At 43.1% G+C, this 16,812-nt stretch overlaps 1 protein-coding gene across 1 annotated transcript; it reads left to right on the top strand.

The window, feature by feature from the left end:
• Positions 1–222: 222 nt before the first annotated feature.
• On the top strand, positions 223–16,625 carry LOC311111250 (beta,beta-carotene 15,15'-dioxygenase-like; the record flags this gene model as incomplete). The annotated part of the gene is made up of 11 exons (XM_084153964.1): positions 223–286; positions 4,445–4,573; positions 4,776–4,905; positions 5,121–5,268; positions 12,843–12,993; positions 13,508–13,728; positions 13,854–14,105; positions 14,212–14,317; positions 14,458–14,552; positions 14,650–14,761; positions 16,471–16,625. The coding sequence occupies 11 exons, from the start codon at positions 223–225 to the stop codon at positions 16,623–16,625; spliced, it is 1,563 nt and encodes a 520-aa protein (XP_084010090.1).
• Between the last annotated feature and the right edge of the window lie 187 nt (positions 16,626–16,812).

The raw sequence follows: 16,812 nt of genomic DNA, 5'->3' as shown, positions 1-16,812 counted from the left end.
TTGATTACCACGGGGGACCAGTAAGAAAATGTATGTACTCACTAATATAAATCGCTCTGGATAAGAGCGTCCGCTAAATTACTCAAATGTAAATGTGGCTTGCGCTACTACTTGGAATGGGAGTGGTTTCCCTTGTCCGATATATAAATGACATAGTTCTTTCAACTCTCACAACTTCTCAGGAACGTAACGCGTGATCATTTGTTTTTCATCTCAATAAGGATGGCCTACGACTACGCTAAAAACATAGAAGAAAGACCTGATCCAGTGAAGGCGGACCTCAAAGGTATGTAACCTGATGAGATGGTTATGGATACTTTCGATAATCTTCATTATCAACATAACATGGGTAGCAACATTCATAGGTATAACTAGGGCAGTAGGGGTGTGTGGGTAAAATCACTGGGGAAGCCAAGCCAGTAAAAAAATGCGGTATTACAACCTAGGGGTTGTGATAATTGCGTTGTTTTCTCTTATCCTGTTAGTTCATATGCCTTGCCACTGTGATATATATAGGCAGAATAAATTCAATCACACCTTTGTTTAATCACAAAACCGGTGAAAACATCTGTCTGGTGGAGTCCACAAAACAAATTGCATGTAACAAACAGCTACATGACCAACAGCATGGTCAATGAAGTTAATGTTTCTAAGATTTTCGGACAACTAAACAACTATTGATTTAGAACCACTGAGAGTTACCGCAAGTCCCAAAGAAACAGGAGCAGCCTCCACTATTCCAGCACCATTTCAACATCAACATGTCAACATCATCAAGTCACCTATGCTTTTTCTTTTCTTTTCTTTAAATATTTTTTCTAATACAGTGACAACTAAAATATTCCAAAAACAATGTAGGCCAATCAATGTAAGCTAAATATCATGTGGCTGTCCATGGTATGGTCCCCGAGTGGCGCAGTGGTCTAAGGCACTGCATCGCAGTGCTAGCTGTGCCACTAGAGATCCTGGTTCGAATCCAGGCTCTGTTGTAGCCGGCCGTGACCGGGAGACCCATGGGGCGGCGCCCAGCGTCGTCCAGGGTAGGGGAGGGAATGGCCGGCAGGGATGTAGCTCAGTTGGTAGAGCATGGCGTTTGCAACGCCAGGATTGTGGGTTCGATTCCCACGGGGGGGCCAGTATGAAAAAAAAAAAAATGAAATAATAATGTATGCACTCACTAACTGTAAGTTGCTCTGGATAAGAGCGTCTGCTAAAATGTAAATGTATTGTGTGTGTTAGTAGAAAAAACATGTTGACTCACCCTACTTGTAGAGAAACGCCAATGCCATCCTCCTCTCTTTCATGTTGCCGAAATGTCTAACACTGTCATACAGTACACTCTTTAGTTTTTGTTGTCCTATGCTTCCTTGCTAAAATGCTTGCTCGCAAGCATTTCATGGGCAACGATTAGCCAGCTAGTTAACATTAGCCTGCTATATCTAGCTACATGTTGAACTTCCATCCTCTCAGGCCAGAGGCACAATGTATGATTTTTTTGGGTGCCAGGACCATTCACAGTTGAGCTCACTCAGTTTAGATCAATGCTGATTGGCTATTATTGTATAATTTTTTTATCAAGGGAGGCCAAATGCTTGCTGGCTTCCCTTGCATTCAATGCTGCTGGCGGCAACAGCATGATACTCTTTTTGACCAGACAGCACCAGATAGATGGGCTACACATAGAGAGTCAGAGGGGCGCTGTTTCTCTCGCTCTGATTCTTTCTCCGGTGAGATACTGTACATTCAGCCTCTTGCTAATTGAAGGACAATTATGAAACATAGAGAGACGAAAGATAAATTATTTAGTTTTTATAGTAAATATTTTTTGGGAAGCCTGGCTTCCCTTGGCAGCCATGAATACCTGCCACTGAACTAGGGGGGAGATGGTTGTTCATTTTTTTAAATGTTAAAAGCAAAGCAACAGTTTTCCCTTTTTGTTGTTGAGGAGGAGGCAATTGGAGTTTTAATGTCTATGCCGACATCCCACTTGCCACAAGCTGACGATTAATAGCTTTATGGCGCGAACTGCATAGTTATAGGCTATTTATTATAGGCTATTCATGATTTAAATAACAGGCGTGTGAAATGGCTAATGGATGTGGTTGTTTAGCAAAACATTGAACCCACCTTTCAAAATTGTCTCTCATAGCCAATTAACAATATTCTGAAGGCCTACTCCTGGAACAAATAACATTTAGTCTCTTATTAGTTATTCACCAGTACTAGGCTACTACAGTTATAGTAGCCAGAGTGACCGCTGTAAAGCAGGCAAGAATAACTAAGGAAGCCAAGCCAGTAAAAAAATGCGGTATTACAACCTAGGGGTTGTGATAATTGCATTGTTTTCTCTTATCCTGTTAGTTCATATGCCTTGCCACTGTGATATATAGGCAGAATAAATTCAAGAGTGCCCCCTACTGGCCCTCCAACACCACTTCCAGCAGCATCTGGTCTCCCATCCAGGGACTGACCAGGACCAACGCTGCTTAGCTTCAGTGGCAAGCCAGCATTGGGATACAGGGTGGTATGCTGCTGGCTGAAAGGGGGGTCCATTCTACTCAAATCCAGAGTTCACACACAGGAGCGTCGCTGCTCATTTGGCGGCCCTTATAGAGTGCTCCATCAACTTAAATCCAATAGTTTTTTCACATTGGACATACATATTGCACTGTACAAATGGAAAAGCAAGCCTCACAAAGGCCGCCAAATGAACAGCGACGCTTCTCTGGGTGTAAACTATTGGATTTAATTCCCCAAATCCGTGTCCCGGAAGTACATTTTACATTTACATTTTAGTCATTTAGGAGATGCTCTTATCCAGAGCAACTTACAGTTAGTGAGTGCATACATTTTTTTCAAGTATCTTCTTGTTATTGGTGTTTCTTTGCAGCAATTCAATCATGAAAGCCTGATTCACGCAGTCTCCTCTGAACAGTTGATGTTGAGATGTGTCTGTTACTTGAACTCTGTGAAGCATTTATTTGGGCTGTAGTTTCTGAGGTTGGTAACTCTAATGAACTTATCCTCTGCAGCAGAGGTAACTCTGGGTCTTCCTTTCCTGTGGCGGTCCTCATGAGAGCCAGTTTCATCATATACCTTGATGGTTTTTGCGACTGCACTTGAAGAAACTTTAAAAGTTCTTGAAATGTTCCGTATTGACTGACCTTCATGTCTTAAAGTAATGATGGACTGTTGTTTCTCTTTGCTTATTTGAGCTGTTCTTGCCATAATATGGACTTGGTCTTTTACCAAATAGGGCTATCTTCTGTATACCCCCCCTACCTTGTCACAACACAACTGATTGGCTCAAACACATTAAGAAGGAAAGAAATTCCACAAATTAACTTTGTACAAGACATACCAGTTAACTGAAATGCAGTCCAGGTGACTACCTCATGAAGCTGGTTGAGAGAATGCCAAGAGTGTGCAAAGCTGTCATCAAGGCAAAGGGTGGCTGCTTTGAAGAATCTCAAATATAAATATATTTTGATTTGTTTAACACTTTTTTTTGGTTACTACATGATTCCATATGTGTTATTTCATAGTTTTGATGTCTTCATTATTATTCTACAATGTAGAAATAGTACAAATAAAGAAAAACTCTTGCATGAGTAGGTGTGTCCAAACTTTTGACTGGTACTGTATATAAAGTGTAATATTGGGATTGAAACAATTTTTTTTATACATTTCAACTCTATATCTGGCATGGTACAGGTGTCTTTTTTTTTTTTTTGAAAGCCCATAACCATGTGTGTGAGGTGTATACTTTTGTTTCAAATTAGATTTGTTTAAGCCTACCAAGAAACACACTGTGTGACCCTGATTTAGCCCACTGCAGCAAAAGGCTTTAAGTGACTCTCCTTGGTTGTACACTCTGTGGATTTCGAAACTAGTGGTGCTCCTGAGTAGAAGGGCCCCCCTTTTACTACCACACAATGTACAGGAAATTGTGCAGTAAGTACAGTATGTCCAATGTGAATAATGTACTGAACATCATGCAATACGAATGACTAATTAACTATGAGATTTAAAAGTGTTTTCTAAAGTTTATTATTATACAATTATTAATATTATTAATAGAATCATTATAAATAATGTTTTGTTATTTGTATTACTGTTGTTACCATGATAACTATCTAGTAATCATTACTTTTAATGCTGTTAACAATTATGGCAATGCTATAATATTGTTTGTGCTATAAAGGTGATTCACTTTATTCATTTTTTTATATTGTTAAACAAAATTGTAAGTCTGCGAACATTTCCCCATAAAATGTTATGAATTTCGACCATTTGTATTATTTTTCACCATCTTCATTGCGGGACTTTTATTTTGAAGGAAAATCACGGCCATTCTTGCTATACTTACTTATTCTTGCTGGGTGAATGGAAACACTGACGTAGGTCCCCCCATTCCTTTTCTTAAAACACTTGTTTTATGCAGGCAACCTTCCAAACTGGCTGCAAGGCACGTTGTTGCGCAATGGGCCAGGCATATTCTCAGTGGGGGAGACCACATACAACCACTGGTTCGATGGGATGGCCCTGATGCACAGCTTTACATTCAAAGATGGTAAGATGAGTGGAAGTGTTTCGATTTGTTGTGATATAGAAACTCAAACAAGATGATCTTATGATAAGTCCAATTGGCAAACTTTTGGGCTTTTTGGTGCTATGGGCTCCATGGGTCGTGCAAGTAAAAACAAATCCCACATTTTGCAATTAAATTCACAATAGAAGTAAATCATCAGGTGTATATATATATTTTATTTCAGGTGAGGTCATCTACAGAAGCAGATATTTACGTGGAGACACATACAAAGACAACATGGCAGCCCAAAGAATTGTTGTGTCTGAAATGGGGACAATGGCCCACCCGGGTCCAGGCAAAAACGTCTTATCTAGGTAGCACATTACAGATGGTTAATTTTGGCACATTAAAAAGGCAAGATGTTGAAATCAATGATCTACCAATTATGTTCTGGCAATTATCAATTCTGTTCTGGCATGCTGTAGCAAAAGATCAGGCATTATAGTGCATCTGATCTGACTGTTGATTATTTAATTTTATTTGTCCCTATGAACATGCCTGTTGCTGATCAGATTATCTCCATCTCCAGGGTGATCACCTTTCTAAACCACACGGTCCCAGACTTCACTGACAACTGTGGCAACAATATCATTCGATATGGGAAGGATTATTATGCAACCTCTGAAACCAACTACATCCGCAAAGTAGATCCTGTGACTCTTGAGACTCAGGACAAGGTAACTTAAAGTTATCACTGGCGTTACTATCTGGATGACCATACTTTTGTATTTATTTGTATTTGTATTCATTATGGATCCCCCATTAGCTGCTGCCACAGCTACTCTTCCTGGGGTCCAGCAAAATCCAGCAAAATTAAGGCAGTTATACATTTTAAAAACATTACAATACATTCATAACAGATTTCACAACATATTAAGTGTGTGCCCTCAGGCCTCTACTCTACTACCACATATCTATAACACAAAATCCATGTGTACTTGTGTGTATAGTGTGTATGTTATCGTGTGTTTGTATGCATGTGTCTATGTTTGTGTTGCTTCACAGTCCCTGCTGTTCCATAAGGTGTATTTTTATCTGTTTAAAAAATATATATATGTTAATGCTGGCATGACTAACTTGATGTGGAATAGAGTTCCATGTAGTCATGGCTCTATGTAGTACTGTGCGCCTCCCATAGTCTGTTCTTGACTTGGGGACTGTGAAGAGACCTCTGTTGGCATGTCTTGTGGGTATGCATGGGTGTCCGAGCTGTGTGCCAGTAGTTCAAACAGACAGCTTGGTGCATTCAACATGTCATTACCTCTCACAGCTCGGACACCCATGCATACCCCACAAGACATGCCAACAGAGGTCTCTTCACAGTCCCTCCTCCACTTTGAGCCAGGAGAGATTGACATGCATATTATTAAAGTTAGCTCTCTGTGTACATCCAAGGGCCAGCCGTGCTGCCCTGTTCTGAGCCAATTGCAATTTTCCTAAGTCCCTCTTTGTGGCACCTGACCACACGACTGAACAGTAGTCCAGGTGCGACAAAACTAGGGCCTGTAGGACCTGCCTTGTTGATAGTGCTGTTAAGAATGCAGAGCAGCGCTTTATTATAGACAGACTTCTCCCCATCCTAGCTACTGTTGTGTCAATATGTTTTGACCATGACAGTTTACAATCCAGGGTTACTCCAAGCAATTTAGTCACCTCAACTTGCTCAATTTCCACAGTATTCATTACAAGATTTAGTTGAGGTTTAGAGTTTAGTAAATGATTTGTCCCAAATACGATGCTTTTAGTTTTTGAAATATTTAGGACTAACTTATTCCTTGCCACCCATTCTGAAACGAACTGCAGCTCATTGTTAAGTGTTGCTGTCATTTCAGTCGCTGTGGTAGCTGACGTGTATAGTGTTGAGTCATCCACATACATAGACACACTGGCTTTACTCAAAGCCAGTGGCATGTCGTTAGTAAATATTGAAAAAAGTAAGGGGCCTAGACAGCTGCCCTGGGGAATTCCTGATTCTACCTGGATTTTGTTGGAGAGGCTTCCATTAAAGAACACCCTCTGTGTTCTGTTAGACAGGTAACTCTTTATCCACAATATAGCAGGGGGTGTAAAGCCATAACACATACGTTTTTCCAGCAACAGACTATGATCGATAATGTCAAAAGCCGCACTGAAGTCTTAACAAAACAGCCCCCAAAATATTTTTATCATCAATTTCTCTCAGCCAATCATCAGTCATTTGTGTAAGTGCTGTGCTTGTTGAATGTCCTTCCCTATAAGTGTGCTGAAAGTCTGTTGTCAATTTGTTTACTGTAAAATAGCATTTTATCTGGTCAAACACAATTTTTTCCAAAAGTTTACTAAGGGTTGGTAACAGGCTGATTGGTCAGCTATTTGAGCCAGTTAAGGGGGCTTTACTATTCTTAGGTAGGGGAATAACTTTTGCTTGCCTCCAGCCCTGAAGGCACACACTTTCTAGTAGGCTTAAATTGAAGAAATGGCAAATAGGAGTGGCAATATCGTCTGCTATTATCCTCAGTAATTTTCCATCCAAGTTGTCAAACCCCAGTGGCTTGTCATTGTTGATTGACAATAATATTTTTTTCACCTCTTCCACACTTATGTTTTACGGAATTCAAAATTACAATGCTTGTCTTTCATAATTTGGTCAGATATACTTGGATGTGTAGTGTCAGCGTTTGTTGCTGGCATGTCATGCCTAAGTGTGCTAATCTTGCCAATATCAGTGGGTTTTGTGATAAATGAGCCATCTGATTCAATGAATGATGGAGCGGAGTTTGCCTTTTTGCCCAAAATTTCATTTAAGGTGCTCCAAAGCTTTTTACTATCATTCTTTATATAATTTATCTTTGTTTCATAGTGTAGTTTCTTCTTCTTTTATTCAGTTTAGTCACATGATTTCTCAATTTGCAGTGCGTTTGCCAATCGGTTGTACAGCCAGACCTATTTGCCATCTCATTTGCCTCATCCATCTCAACCATACCATTTTTCAATTCCTCATCACATTTTTTTTCAACCGTTTTTACAGTCATTTTCGTAATGGGTGCATGCTTATTAGTAACTGGGATAAGCAATTTCATAAATGTGTCAAGTGCAGCGTCTGGTTGCTCGTCATTACACACCACAGACCAACAAATATTCTTCACACCAACAACATAGGAATCACTACAAAACTTATTGTATGACCTCTTATACACAATATTAGGCCCAGCCTTTGGAACTTTGGTTTTCCTAGATATGGCTACTGTATTGTGATCACTACATCCGATGGATTTGGATACTGCTTTCAAACAAATTTCTGCAGCATTAGTAAAGATATGATCAATACATGTTGATGATTTCATTCCTGTACTGTTTGTAACTACTGTCACGAACCGGCTCGTAGCCCATAACAAATAGGGAGACAACGTGGAGATAAGGAATAACAAAATATATTTATTAACTAAAGCAAACTATATACAATTAACAATGGTGTGTGTAATCAGTAGTGTAAGTGAGTGGATGCGTGCATAGAGGTGATAATGAGGAGTGTTGAAAGGTGCCAAAGCAAACAAACAATACAGCCACAACCAAAATCCAACAGTGTTTCTGCATGGAGAGAGTCTCCACAATGAATGGGGGAAAGGTGTATTTATCCCTGGGACACACCCAAGCCCAGGTGTGTCCCATTTCTCTGACGACCCTCCCGGCTCTGCCCACCGACATCCTATTAAGGAAAACAAGAACAAAGAGAGACTTCGGCTGACAGAGTGGGAGGGTCGTCACACTACCCTGGTAGGTTGATTGATAACCTGAACCAGGTTGCAGGCACTAGTTACAGTTTGAAGCTTTCTCTTGAGTGGGCAGCCTGATGAAAGCCAGTCAATATTTAAATCACCCAGAAAGTATACCTCTCTACTGATATCACATATATAATCAAGCATTTCACACATGTTATCCAGGGTGAGCTGCACACAGTGGACTTCCTACTAGGGCACACCATCTCAGTGCTAACAGTATTACTCTGGTTCATAGGCATATGATTACTGCAGCAGAGGCATTCCAGGCAGTAAGAGGGACAGAAATTAGGTTATTTACATTGTGTTTTCCAACGCCCCTCGGATTATGTACATTTGCTGAATCATTATGACAACTCAGCGACACAATGGTAGGGATTAAATTAGCTGGACTTGAGTCATTGATAAGTCATTGTCTCAACGCAGCCTTATTGTCACGACTTACATTTACATTTACATTTACGTCATTTAGCAGACGCTCTTATCCAGAATGACTTACAAATTGGTGCATTCACCTTATGATAGCCAGTGGGACAATCTTTTTTATTACTATAATTATTATTATAATTATAATTTTATATATTTGGGGGGGGGGGGGGGGGGGTTGGGTAGAAGGATTACTTTTATACTATCCCAGGTATTCCTTAAAGAGGTAGGGTTTCAAGTGTCTCCGAAAGGTGGTCAGTGACTCCGCTGTCCTGGCGTTGTGAGGGAGCTTGTTCCACCATTGGGATGCCAGAGCAGCGAACAGTTTTGACTGGGCTGAGCGGGAACTGTGCTTCCGCAGAGGTAGGGGGACCAGCAGGCCAGAGGTGGAAGAACGCAATGTCCTCGTTTGGGTGTAGGGACTGATCAGAGCCTGAAGGTAAGGAGGTGCCGTTCCGCTCACAGCTCCATAGGCAAGCACCATGGTCTTGTAGCAGATGCGAGCTTCAACTGGAAGCCAGTGGAGTGTGCAGAGGAGCGGGGTGACGTGAGAGAACTTGGGAAGGTTGAACACCAGACGGGCTGCAGCGTTCTGGATGAGTTGTAGGGGTTTAATGGCACAGGCAGGGAGCCCAGCCAACGGCGAGTTGCAGTAATCCAGACGGGAGATGACAAGTGCCTGGATTAGGACCTGTGCCGCTTCCTGTGTAAGGTAGGGTCGTACTCTGCGAATGTTGTAGAGCATGAACCTACAGGATCGGGTCACCGCTTTGATGTTAGCAGAGAACGACAGGGTGTTGTCCAGGGTCACGCCAAGGTTCTTTGCACTCTGGGAGGAGGACACAATGGAGTTGTCAACCGTGATGGCGAGATCATGGAGCGGGCAGTCCTTCCCTGGGAGGAAGAGCAGCTCCGTCTTGCCGAGGTTCAGCTTGAGGTGGTGATCCAACATCCACACTGATATGTCTGCCAGACATGCAGAGATGAGATTCGCCACCTGGTTATCAGAAGGGGGAAAGGAGAAGATTAATTGTGTGTCGTCTGTGTAGCAATGATAGGAGAGACCATGTGAGGATATGACAGAGCCAAATGACTTGGTGTATAGAGAGAATAGGAGAGGGCCTAGAACTGGGCCCTGGGGGACACCAGTGGTGAGAGAACGTGGTGCGGAGACAGATTCTCACCACGCCACCTGGTAGGAGCGACCTGTCAGGTAGGACGCAATCAAAGAGTGAGCCGCGCTGGAGATGCCCAACTCGGAGAGGGTGGAGAGGAGGATCTGATGGTTCACAGTATCAAAGGCAGCAGATAGGTCTAGAAGGATGAGAGCAGAGGAGAGAGAGTTAGCTTTAGCAGTGCGGAAAGCCTCCGTGACACAGAGAAGAGCAGTCTCAGTTGAATGACCAGTCTTGAAACCTGACTGGTTTGGATCAAGAAGGTCATTCTGTGAGAGATAGCAGGAGAGCTGGCTATAGATGGCACGCTCAAGAGTTTTGGAGAGAAAAGAAAGAAGGGATACTGGTCTGTAGTTGTTGACATCGGAGGGATCGAGTGTAGGTTTTTTGAGGAGGGGTGCAACTCTCGCTTTCTTGAAGATGGAAGGGACATAGCCAGCGGACAAGGATGAGTTGATGAGCGAGGTGTGGAGAAGAGAGGAGGGGATAGCGTCAAGCGGGCAGGTTGTGGGCGGCCGGCCGTCACAAGTCGCAAGATTTCATCTGGAGAGAGAGGGGAGAAAGAAGTCAAAGCATAGGGTAGGGCAGTGTGAGCAGGACCAGCGGTGTCATTTGACTTAATAAATGAGGATCGGATGTCGTCAACCTTCTTTTCAAAATGGTTGACGAAGTCATCCACAGAGAGGGAGGAAGGAGGGGGAGGAGGAGGATTCAGCAGGGAGGAGGTGGCAAAGAGCTTCCTAGGGTTAGAGGCAGAGGCTTGAAATTTAGAGTGGTAGAAAGTGGCTTTAGCAGCAGAAACGGAAGAAGAGAATGTAGAGAGGAGGGAGTGGAAAGATGACAGGTCCGCAGGGAGTCTAGTTTTCTTCCATTTCCGCTCAGCTGCCCGGAGCCCCGTCAAGCCACGGAGCAGGAGGGGAGGACCGAGCCGGCCGGGAGGATAGGGGACATAGAGAGTCAAAAGATTCAGAGAGGGAGGAGAGGAGGGTTGAGGAGGCAGAATCAGGAGATTGGAGGGAGAAGGATTTAGCAGAGGGAAGAGATGATAGGTTGGAAGAGGAGAGAGTAGTGGGAGAGAGAGAGCGAAGGTTGCGACGGCACATTACCATCTGAGTAGGGGCAGAGTGAGTAGTGTTGGAGGAGAGCGAGAGAGAAAAGAATACGAAGTAGCGGTCGGAGACTTGGAGGGGAGTTGCAGTGAGATTAGTAGAAGAACAGCATCTAGTAAAGAGGAGGTCAAGCGTATTGCCTGCCTTGTGAGTAGGGGGGGACGGTGTGAGGGTGAGGTCAAAAGAGGAAAGGAGTGGAAAGAAGGAGGCAGAGAGAAATGAGTCAAAGGCAGACGTAGGGAGGTTAAAGTAACACAGAACTGTGAGGGGTGAGCCATCCTCAGGAAAGGAACTTATCAAGGCGTCAAGCTCATTGATGAACTCTCCAAGGGAACCTGGAGGGCGATAAATGACAAGGATGTTAAGCTTGAATGGGCTAGTGACTGTGACAGCATGGAATTCAAATGAGGAGATAGACAGATGGGTCAGGGGGAAAAGAGAGAATGTCCACTTGGGAGAGATGAGGATTCATGTGCCACCGCCGCGCTGACCAGATGCTCTCGGGGTATGCGAGAACACATGATCAGACGAGGAAAGAGCAGTAGGAGTAGCAGTGTTTTCTGTGGTAATCCATGTTTCTGTCAGCGCCAAGAAGTCGAGGGACTGGAGGGTGGCATAGGCTGAGATGAACTCTGCCTTGTTGGCCGCAGAACGGCAGTTCCAGAGGCTACCGGAGACCTGGAACTCCACGTGGGTCGTGCGCGCAGGGACCACCAGATTAGAGTGGCAGCAGTCACGCCGTGTGAAGCGTTTGTATGGCCTGTGCGGAGAGGAGAGAACAGGGATAGACAGACACATAGTTGACAGGCTACAGAAAAGGCTACTATAATGCAAAGGAGATCGGAATGAAATTAACTAAGCATCTGGGAAAGCGAGAGAGCGGGGCCTCCCTCACGTTTCACTGAAACACTCAAATATAACTCCCAACTTCCACTTTAGATTAATAGACTTTAGTTAGTGTCTGGTCTGTTAGCGATGTTACCAAACAGACTAGTTCTGTCTCTTGCCTCTAGTTAGTTTCTGGTCTATTAGCGATGTTACTCAACAGACTAGTTCTGTCTCTTACCTCTAGTTAGTGTCTGGTTTATTAGCGATGTTACCAAACAGACTAGTTCTGTCTCTTGCCTCTAGTTAGTGTCTGCCTCCCATCCTTGTTCGGGCAGGCTTCGGCGTTCGTCGTCACCGGCTTACTAGCCACTGCCGCTCCATATATCATCATTCCATTTGTCTTGTCTTGTCAATTACACACACCTGGTTCTTATCCCCTCATTAGTCTATGTATAAGTGTTCCCTCTGCCCCCTTGTCCTTGTGGGTGATTGTTTATTGTGAGAGTAGTGTAGCTCGGTGGAGCTACTCGTACCTTGTATTGCCGGGGTAGATTTTTCCCCTGTGCCTGTATATTGTTGGAGCTACCCGTACCTTGTATTGCCAGGGTAGATGGTTTCCCCTATGCCTGTTTTCTGTTGTCGCTATCCAGCGCAATTGTGTACGACGGAATAAACTCTGTATTCGGTGATATATCCTCCTGCGCCTGACTCCTTCTATCACACTCATCACACTTATAATGCTGTGAAAGGATCCAGGAACCCAAATGATTTGGGTGGATTCCATCCTCCTTATAATACTAGCTTTGTTTCCAGAAGGTATCAAAATTGTCAATAAAATGTAACACCCACAGAGCTGCAATAGTCTCGTAGCCAGTTATGGAGGGCTAAAGGTCTGCTGAACCGTTCAATGCCACGCATGAATACGCCTGTTTATTAGCCTATCTTGTTATCTCACTAGGTGGACTACCTGAAATACCTTGCTGTAAACCTGGTGACATCCCATCCACATTACGATAACGACGGAAACACCTACAACATGGGGACTTCAATAGCGGAGAAGGGAAAGACCAAATACACCTTATTCAAGGTTCCAGCCACGACTGCGGGAGGTATATATTCAAAAATATCACAGTCTGTCCTTTTATGTTAGAGTTAGTTAATTACTAGTTACAGGGGTATCACCAGTCCCTGTGAGGTTGTTTCTCCCTAGGACTTGATCACTGTCCACACCTCTGGGTTGTCAGGTCTAAAACAGACACTAATTAAAAGGAAAGAGAGAAAGCCAGCAGAGACTTCAGCCCCCCAGGAGTTAAACTTTAGACCACTGACCTTGTTACCTCTGACCTTCATTGGTATCTGATGAAGATGCATGGTCTCATATAGCAGTGGTCAAGACCTTTTATATTGGGGAAGTCATGTTTTAACACATTTGAGCAATAACCTTGTCTTTTACAATAATCTCAAACATTTAGCAGAACCATTTACCCATCACCTTTCTGGGTTTTGTCTTACTACTTTACACCATGGATAGAGAAGTATCCCGAGCCTGAAGCAGATAGTTTTCACAAAACATTACAAAGAGCTGTAAATGGTTGTAAATTCTCAGTTGATATGTTTAATCAGATAAGGCCAAGGCTTCTCCAGCCTTGAAGAACCTTGAGGTGATCTGCACAGTGCCGTGCCGCTCCCTCCTCAGCCCCAGCTACTACCACAGCTTCGGCATGACTGACAACTACTTCATCTTTATTGAGCAGCCATTCAAACTGGACATCCTCAAGATGGCCACAGCATACATGAGAGGGGTCAACTGGGCTAGTTGTCTGAAGTTTTGTCCTGAGGAAAATGTAAGGGTTATAAGACTCATTTTCTTTGGCATTGAATTTAATATGATTCCAATGTAAGTGCAAGTACATTGTTGTTTTTTCCATTTCATGGAAATTACATCCCTTTGTGTTTTCAACTTTGACAGACCCTGATTCACCTGATCGACAGAAAGACAGGCAAAGAAGTGGGCATGAAGTACTACACAGAGGCAATGATAGTGTACCATCACGTGAATGCCTTTGAAGAGGATGGTCATGTCATCTTTGATGTCATCGCCTATGAAGATCCCAGTTTGTACAACATGTTCTACCTAAACGTGTTAAATGAACAATCAAAGACCTCAGCAATGTCTGTGCCAAAATGCAAAAGATTTGCCCTTCCTGTACAGACTGACAAGGTAATAGTTTGCAACTGATGACCATCTTAACCTTTAAACATTGCCCTCAACTAATGAGTAGTCAACTGTTTCTATAATGTTGTCATGTTGAGAACTGTTTCTGAAGGGGATTGATGTTGGAGATGATATGGTGAAACTCAAATACACAACAGCCAGCGCTGTGAAAGAGAAAGAGGGGAGACTACTCTGCCATCCAGAGGTGCTTTGTGACGGTAAGACCAAAACTTGTATCGCTCAATGTTCTGTTCAATTCTTGTGCTATATAGACACTCACAATACATATCAGCCCAACGTTTTCTTTCACAATACACTCGTGTTGATTTTGTTGTTCAATCCCAAAATCTATCTACAGGTGTGGAACTTCCCAGGATCAATTATGACTTCAACGGCAAGAAGTACAGATTTGTCTATATGACTTGTGTTGCAATGTCAGCAGTGGCAACTAAGGTAAAAGACCCTGTGATTTAATTTAGGCCTTTGTGAATGTAACTGCATGTGTTGCTTATCTAATATTTTGTTAACTATACCTAACTGTTATAAATAGATCATGAAGTTGGACACTAAGACAAAGGAGAGGACTGAATGGAGAGAGGAGAACTGCTGGCCATCAGAGCCTGTGTTCATTCCAAGACCCAACGGAGAAGGAGAGGATGATGGTGAGATTGCTTTACATGGTCCTCAAATCTTAAAAATATGAAAGCTTATGTTTTGATTAGAATGGCCAGACATTCACAATGTATGCTGAATAAAGTTATGATTTCAATGAAAGTCTGTCCATCATATTGCACCTACAGTCGTGGTCAAAAGTTTTGAGAATTACACAAGTATTGGTCTTCACAAAGTTCGCAGCTTTAGTGTTATGAGATATTTTTGTCAGATGTTACTATGGTATACTGAAGTATAATTACAAGCATTCCATAAGGGTCAAAGGCTTTTATTGACAATTACATTAAGTTTATGCAAAGAGTCAATATTTGCAGTGTTGACCCTTCTTTTTCAAGACCTCTGCAATCCGCCCTGGCATGCTGTCAATTAATTTCTGGGCCACATCCTGACTGATGGCAGCCCATTCTTGCATAATCAATGCTTGGAGTTTGTCAGAATTTGTGGGTTTATGTTTGTCCACCCGCCTCTTGAGGATCAACCACAAGTTCTCAATGGGATTAAGGTCTGGGGAGTTTCCTGGCCATGGACCCAAAATGTTCATGTTTTGTTCCCCGAGCCACTTAGTTATCACTTTTGCCTTATGGCAAGGTGCTCCATCATGCTGGAAAAGGCATTGGTCGTCACCAAACTGTTCTTGGATGGTTGGGAGAAGTTGCCCTCGGAGGATGTGTTGGTACCATTCTTTATTCATGGCTGTGTTCTTCGGCAAAATTGTGAGTGAGCCCACTCCCTTGGCTGAGAAGCAACCCCACACATGAATGGTCTCAGGATGCTTTACTGTTGGCATGACACAGGACTGATGGTAGCGCTCACCTTGTCTTCCCCGGACAAGGTGTTTTCCGGATGCCCCAAACAATCGGAAAGGGGATTCATCAGAGAAAATGACTTTACCCTAGTCCTCAGCAGTCCAATCCCTGTACCTTTTGCAGAATATCAGTCTGTCCCTGATGCTGCCCTTCTTGACACCAGGCCATCCTCCAAAAGTCTTCACCTCACTGTGCATGCAGATGCACTCACACCTGCCTGCTGCCATTCCTGAGCAAGCTCTCCACTGGTGGTGCCCCGATCCCGCAGCTGAATCAACATTAGGAGACGGTCCTGGCGCTTGCTGGACTTTCTTGGGTGCCCTGACGCCTTCTTCACAACAATTGATGCTCTCTCCTTGAAGTTCTTGATGATCCGATAAATGGTCGATTTAAGTGCAATCTTACTAGCAGCAATATCCTTGCCTGTGAAGCCCTTTTTGTGCAAAGCAATGATGACGGCACGTGTTTCCTTGCAGGTAACCATGGTTAACAGAGGACGAACAATGATTTCAAGCACCACCCTCCTTTTAAAGCTTCCAGTCTGTTCTTCTAACTCAATCAGCATGACAGAGTGATTTCCAGCCTTGTCCTCGTCAACACTCTCACCTGTGTTAATGAGAGAATCACTGACATGATGGCAGCTGGTCCTTTTGTGGCAGGGCTGAAATGCAGTGGACATGTTTTTGGGGGGATTAAGTTCATTTTCATGGCAAAGAGGGACTTTGCAATTAATTGCAATTCATCTGATCACTCTTCATGACATTCTGGAGTATATGCAAATTGCCATCATCAGAACTGAGGCAGCAGACTTTGTGAAAATTAGTATTTGTGTCATTCTCAAAACTTTTGACCTCGACTGTACAATATTCTAACAAAATGCCTCCTATGTCCAGGTGTGGTCTTGACAACAGTCATCAACTCCAATCCAGGGGAATCTGGCTTCATCTTGGTGCTGGATGCAAAGTCTTTCAAGGAGGTAGCTCGAGCATATGTGTATGCAGGGCTTCACATGGACATGCATGGATACTTCATCCCAAAAGAAAATTAGTCTGACAAAGCAATGATTTACTCAGAGAGTAGCCTACTACCTTCCACAAAGAAACAGAAACTATGGAAAACAATAGGGATAGTATTAGATACTCTAAATACCAAAGTGCCTTGTAAATAATGTTGTCTAAACAATGTCCCAGTGCTAATATTGCTACATTTTGCACAACACATGATGTGAGCAGTTA

Source organism: Coregonus lavaretus (assembly GCF_964263955.1).
Source record: "Coregonus lavaretus genome assembly, chromosome: 37".
In the NCBI taxonomy this organism is placed as follows: domain Eukaryota; kingdom Metazoa; phylum Chordata; class Actinopteri; order Salmoniformes; family Salmonidae; genus Coregonus; species Coregonus lavaretus.
This window is presented reverse-complemented; position numbering and strand designations above follow the sequence as displayed.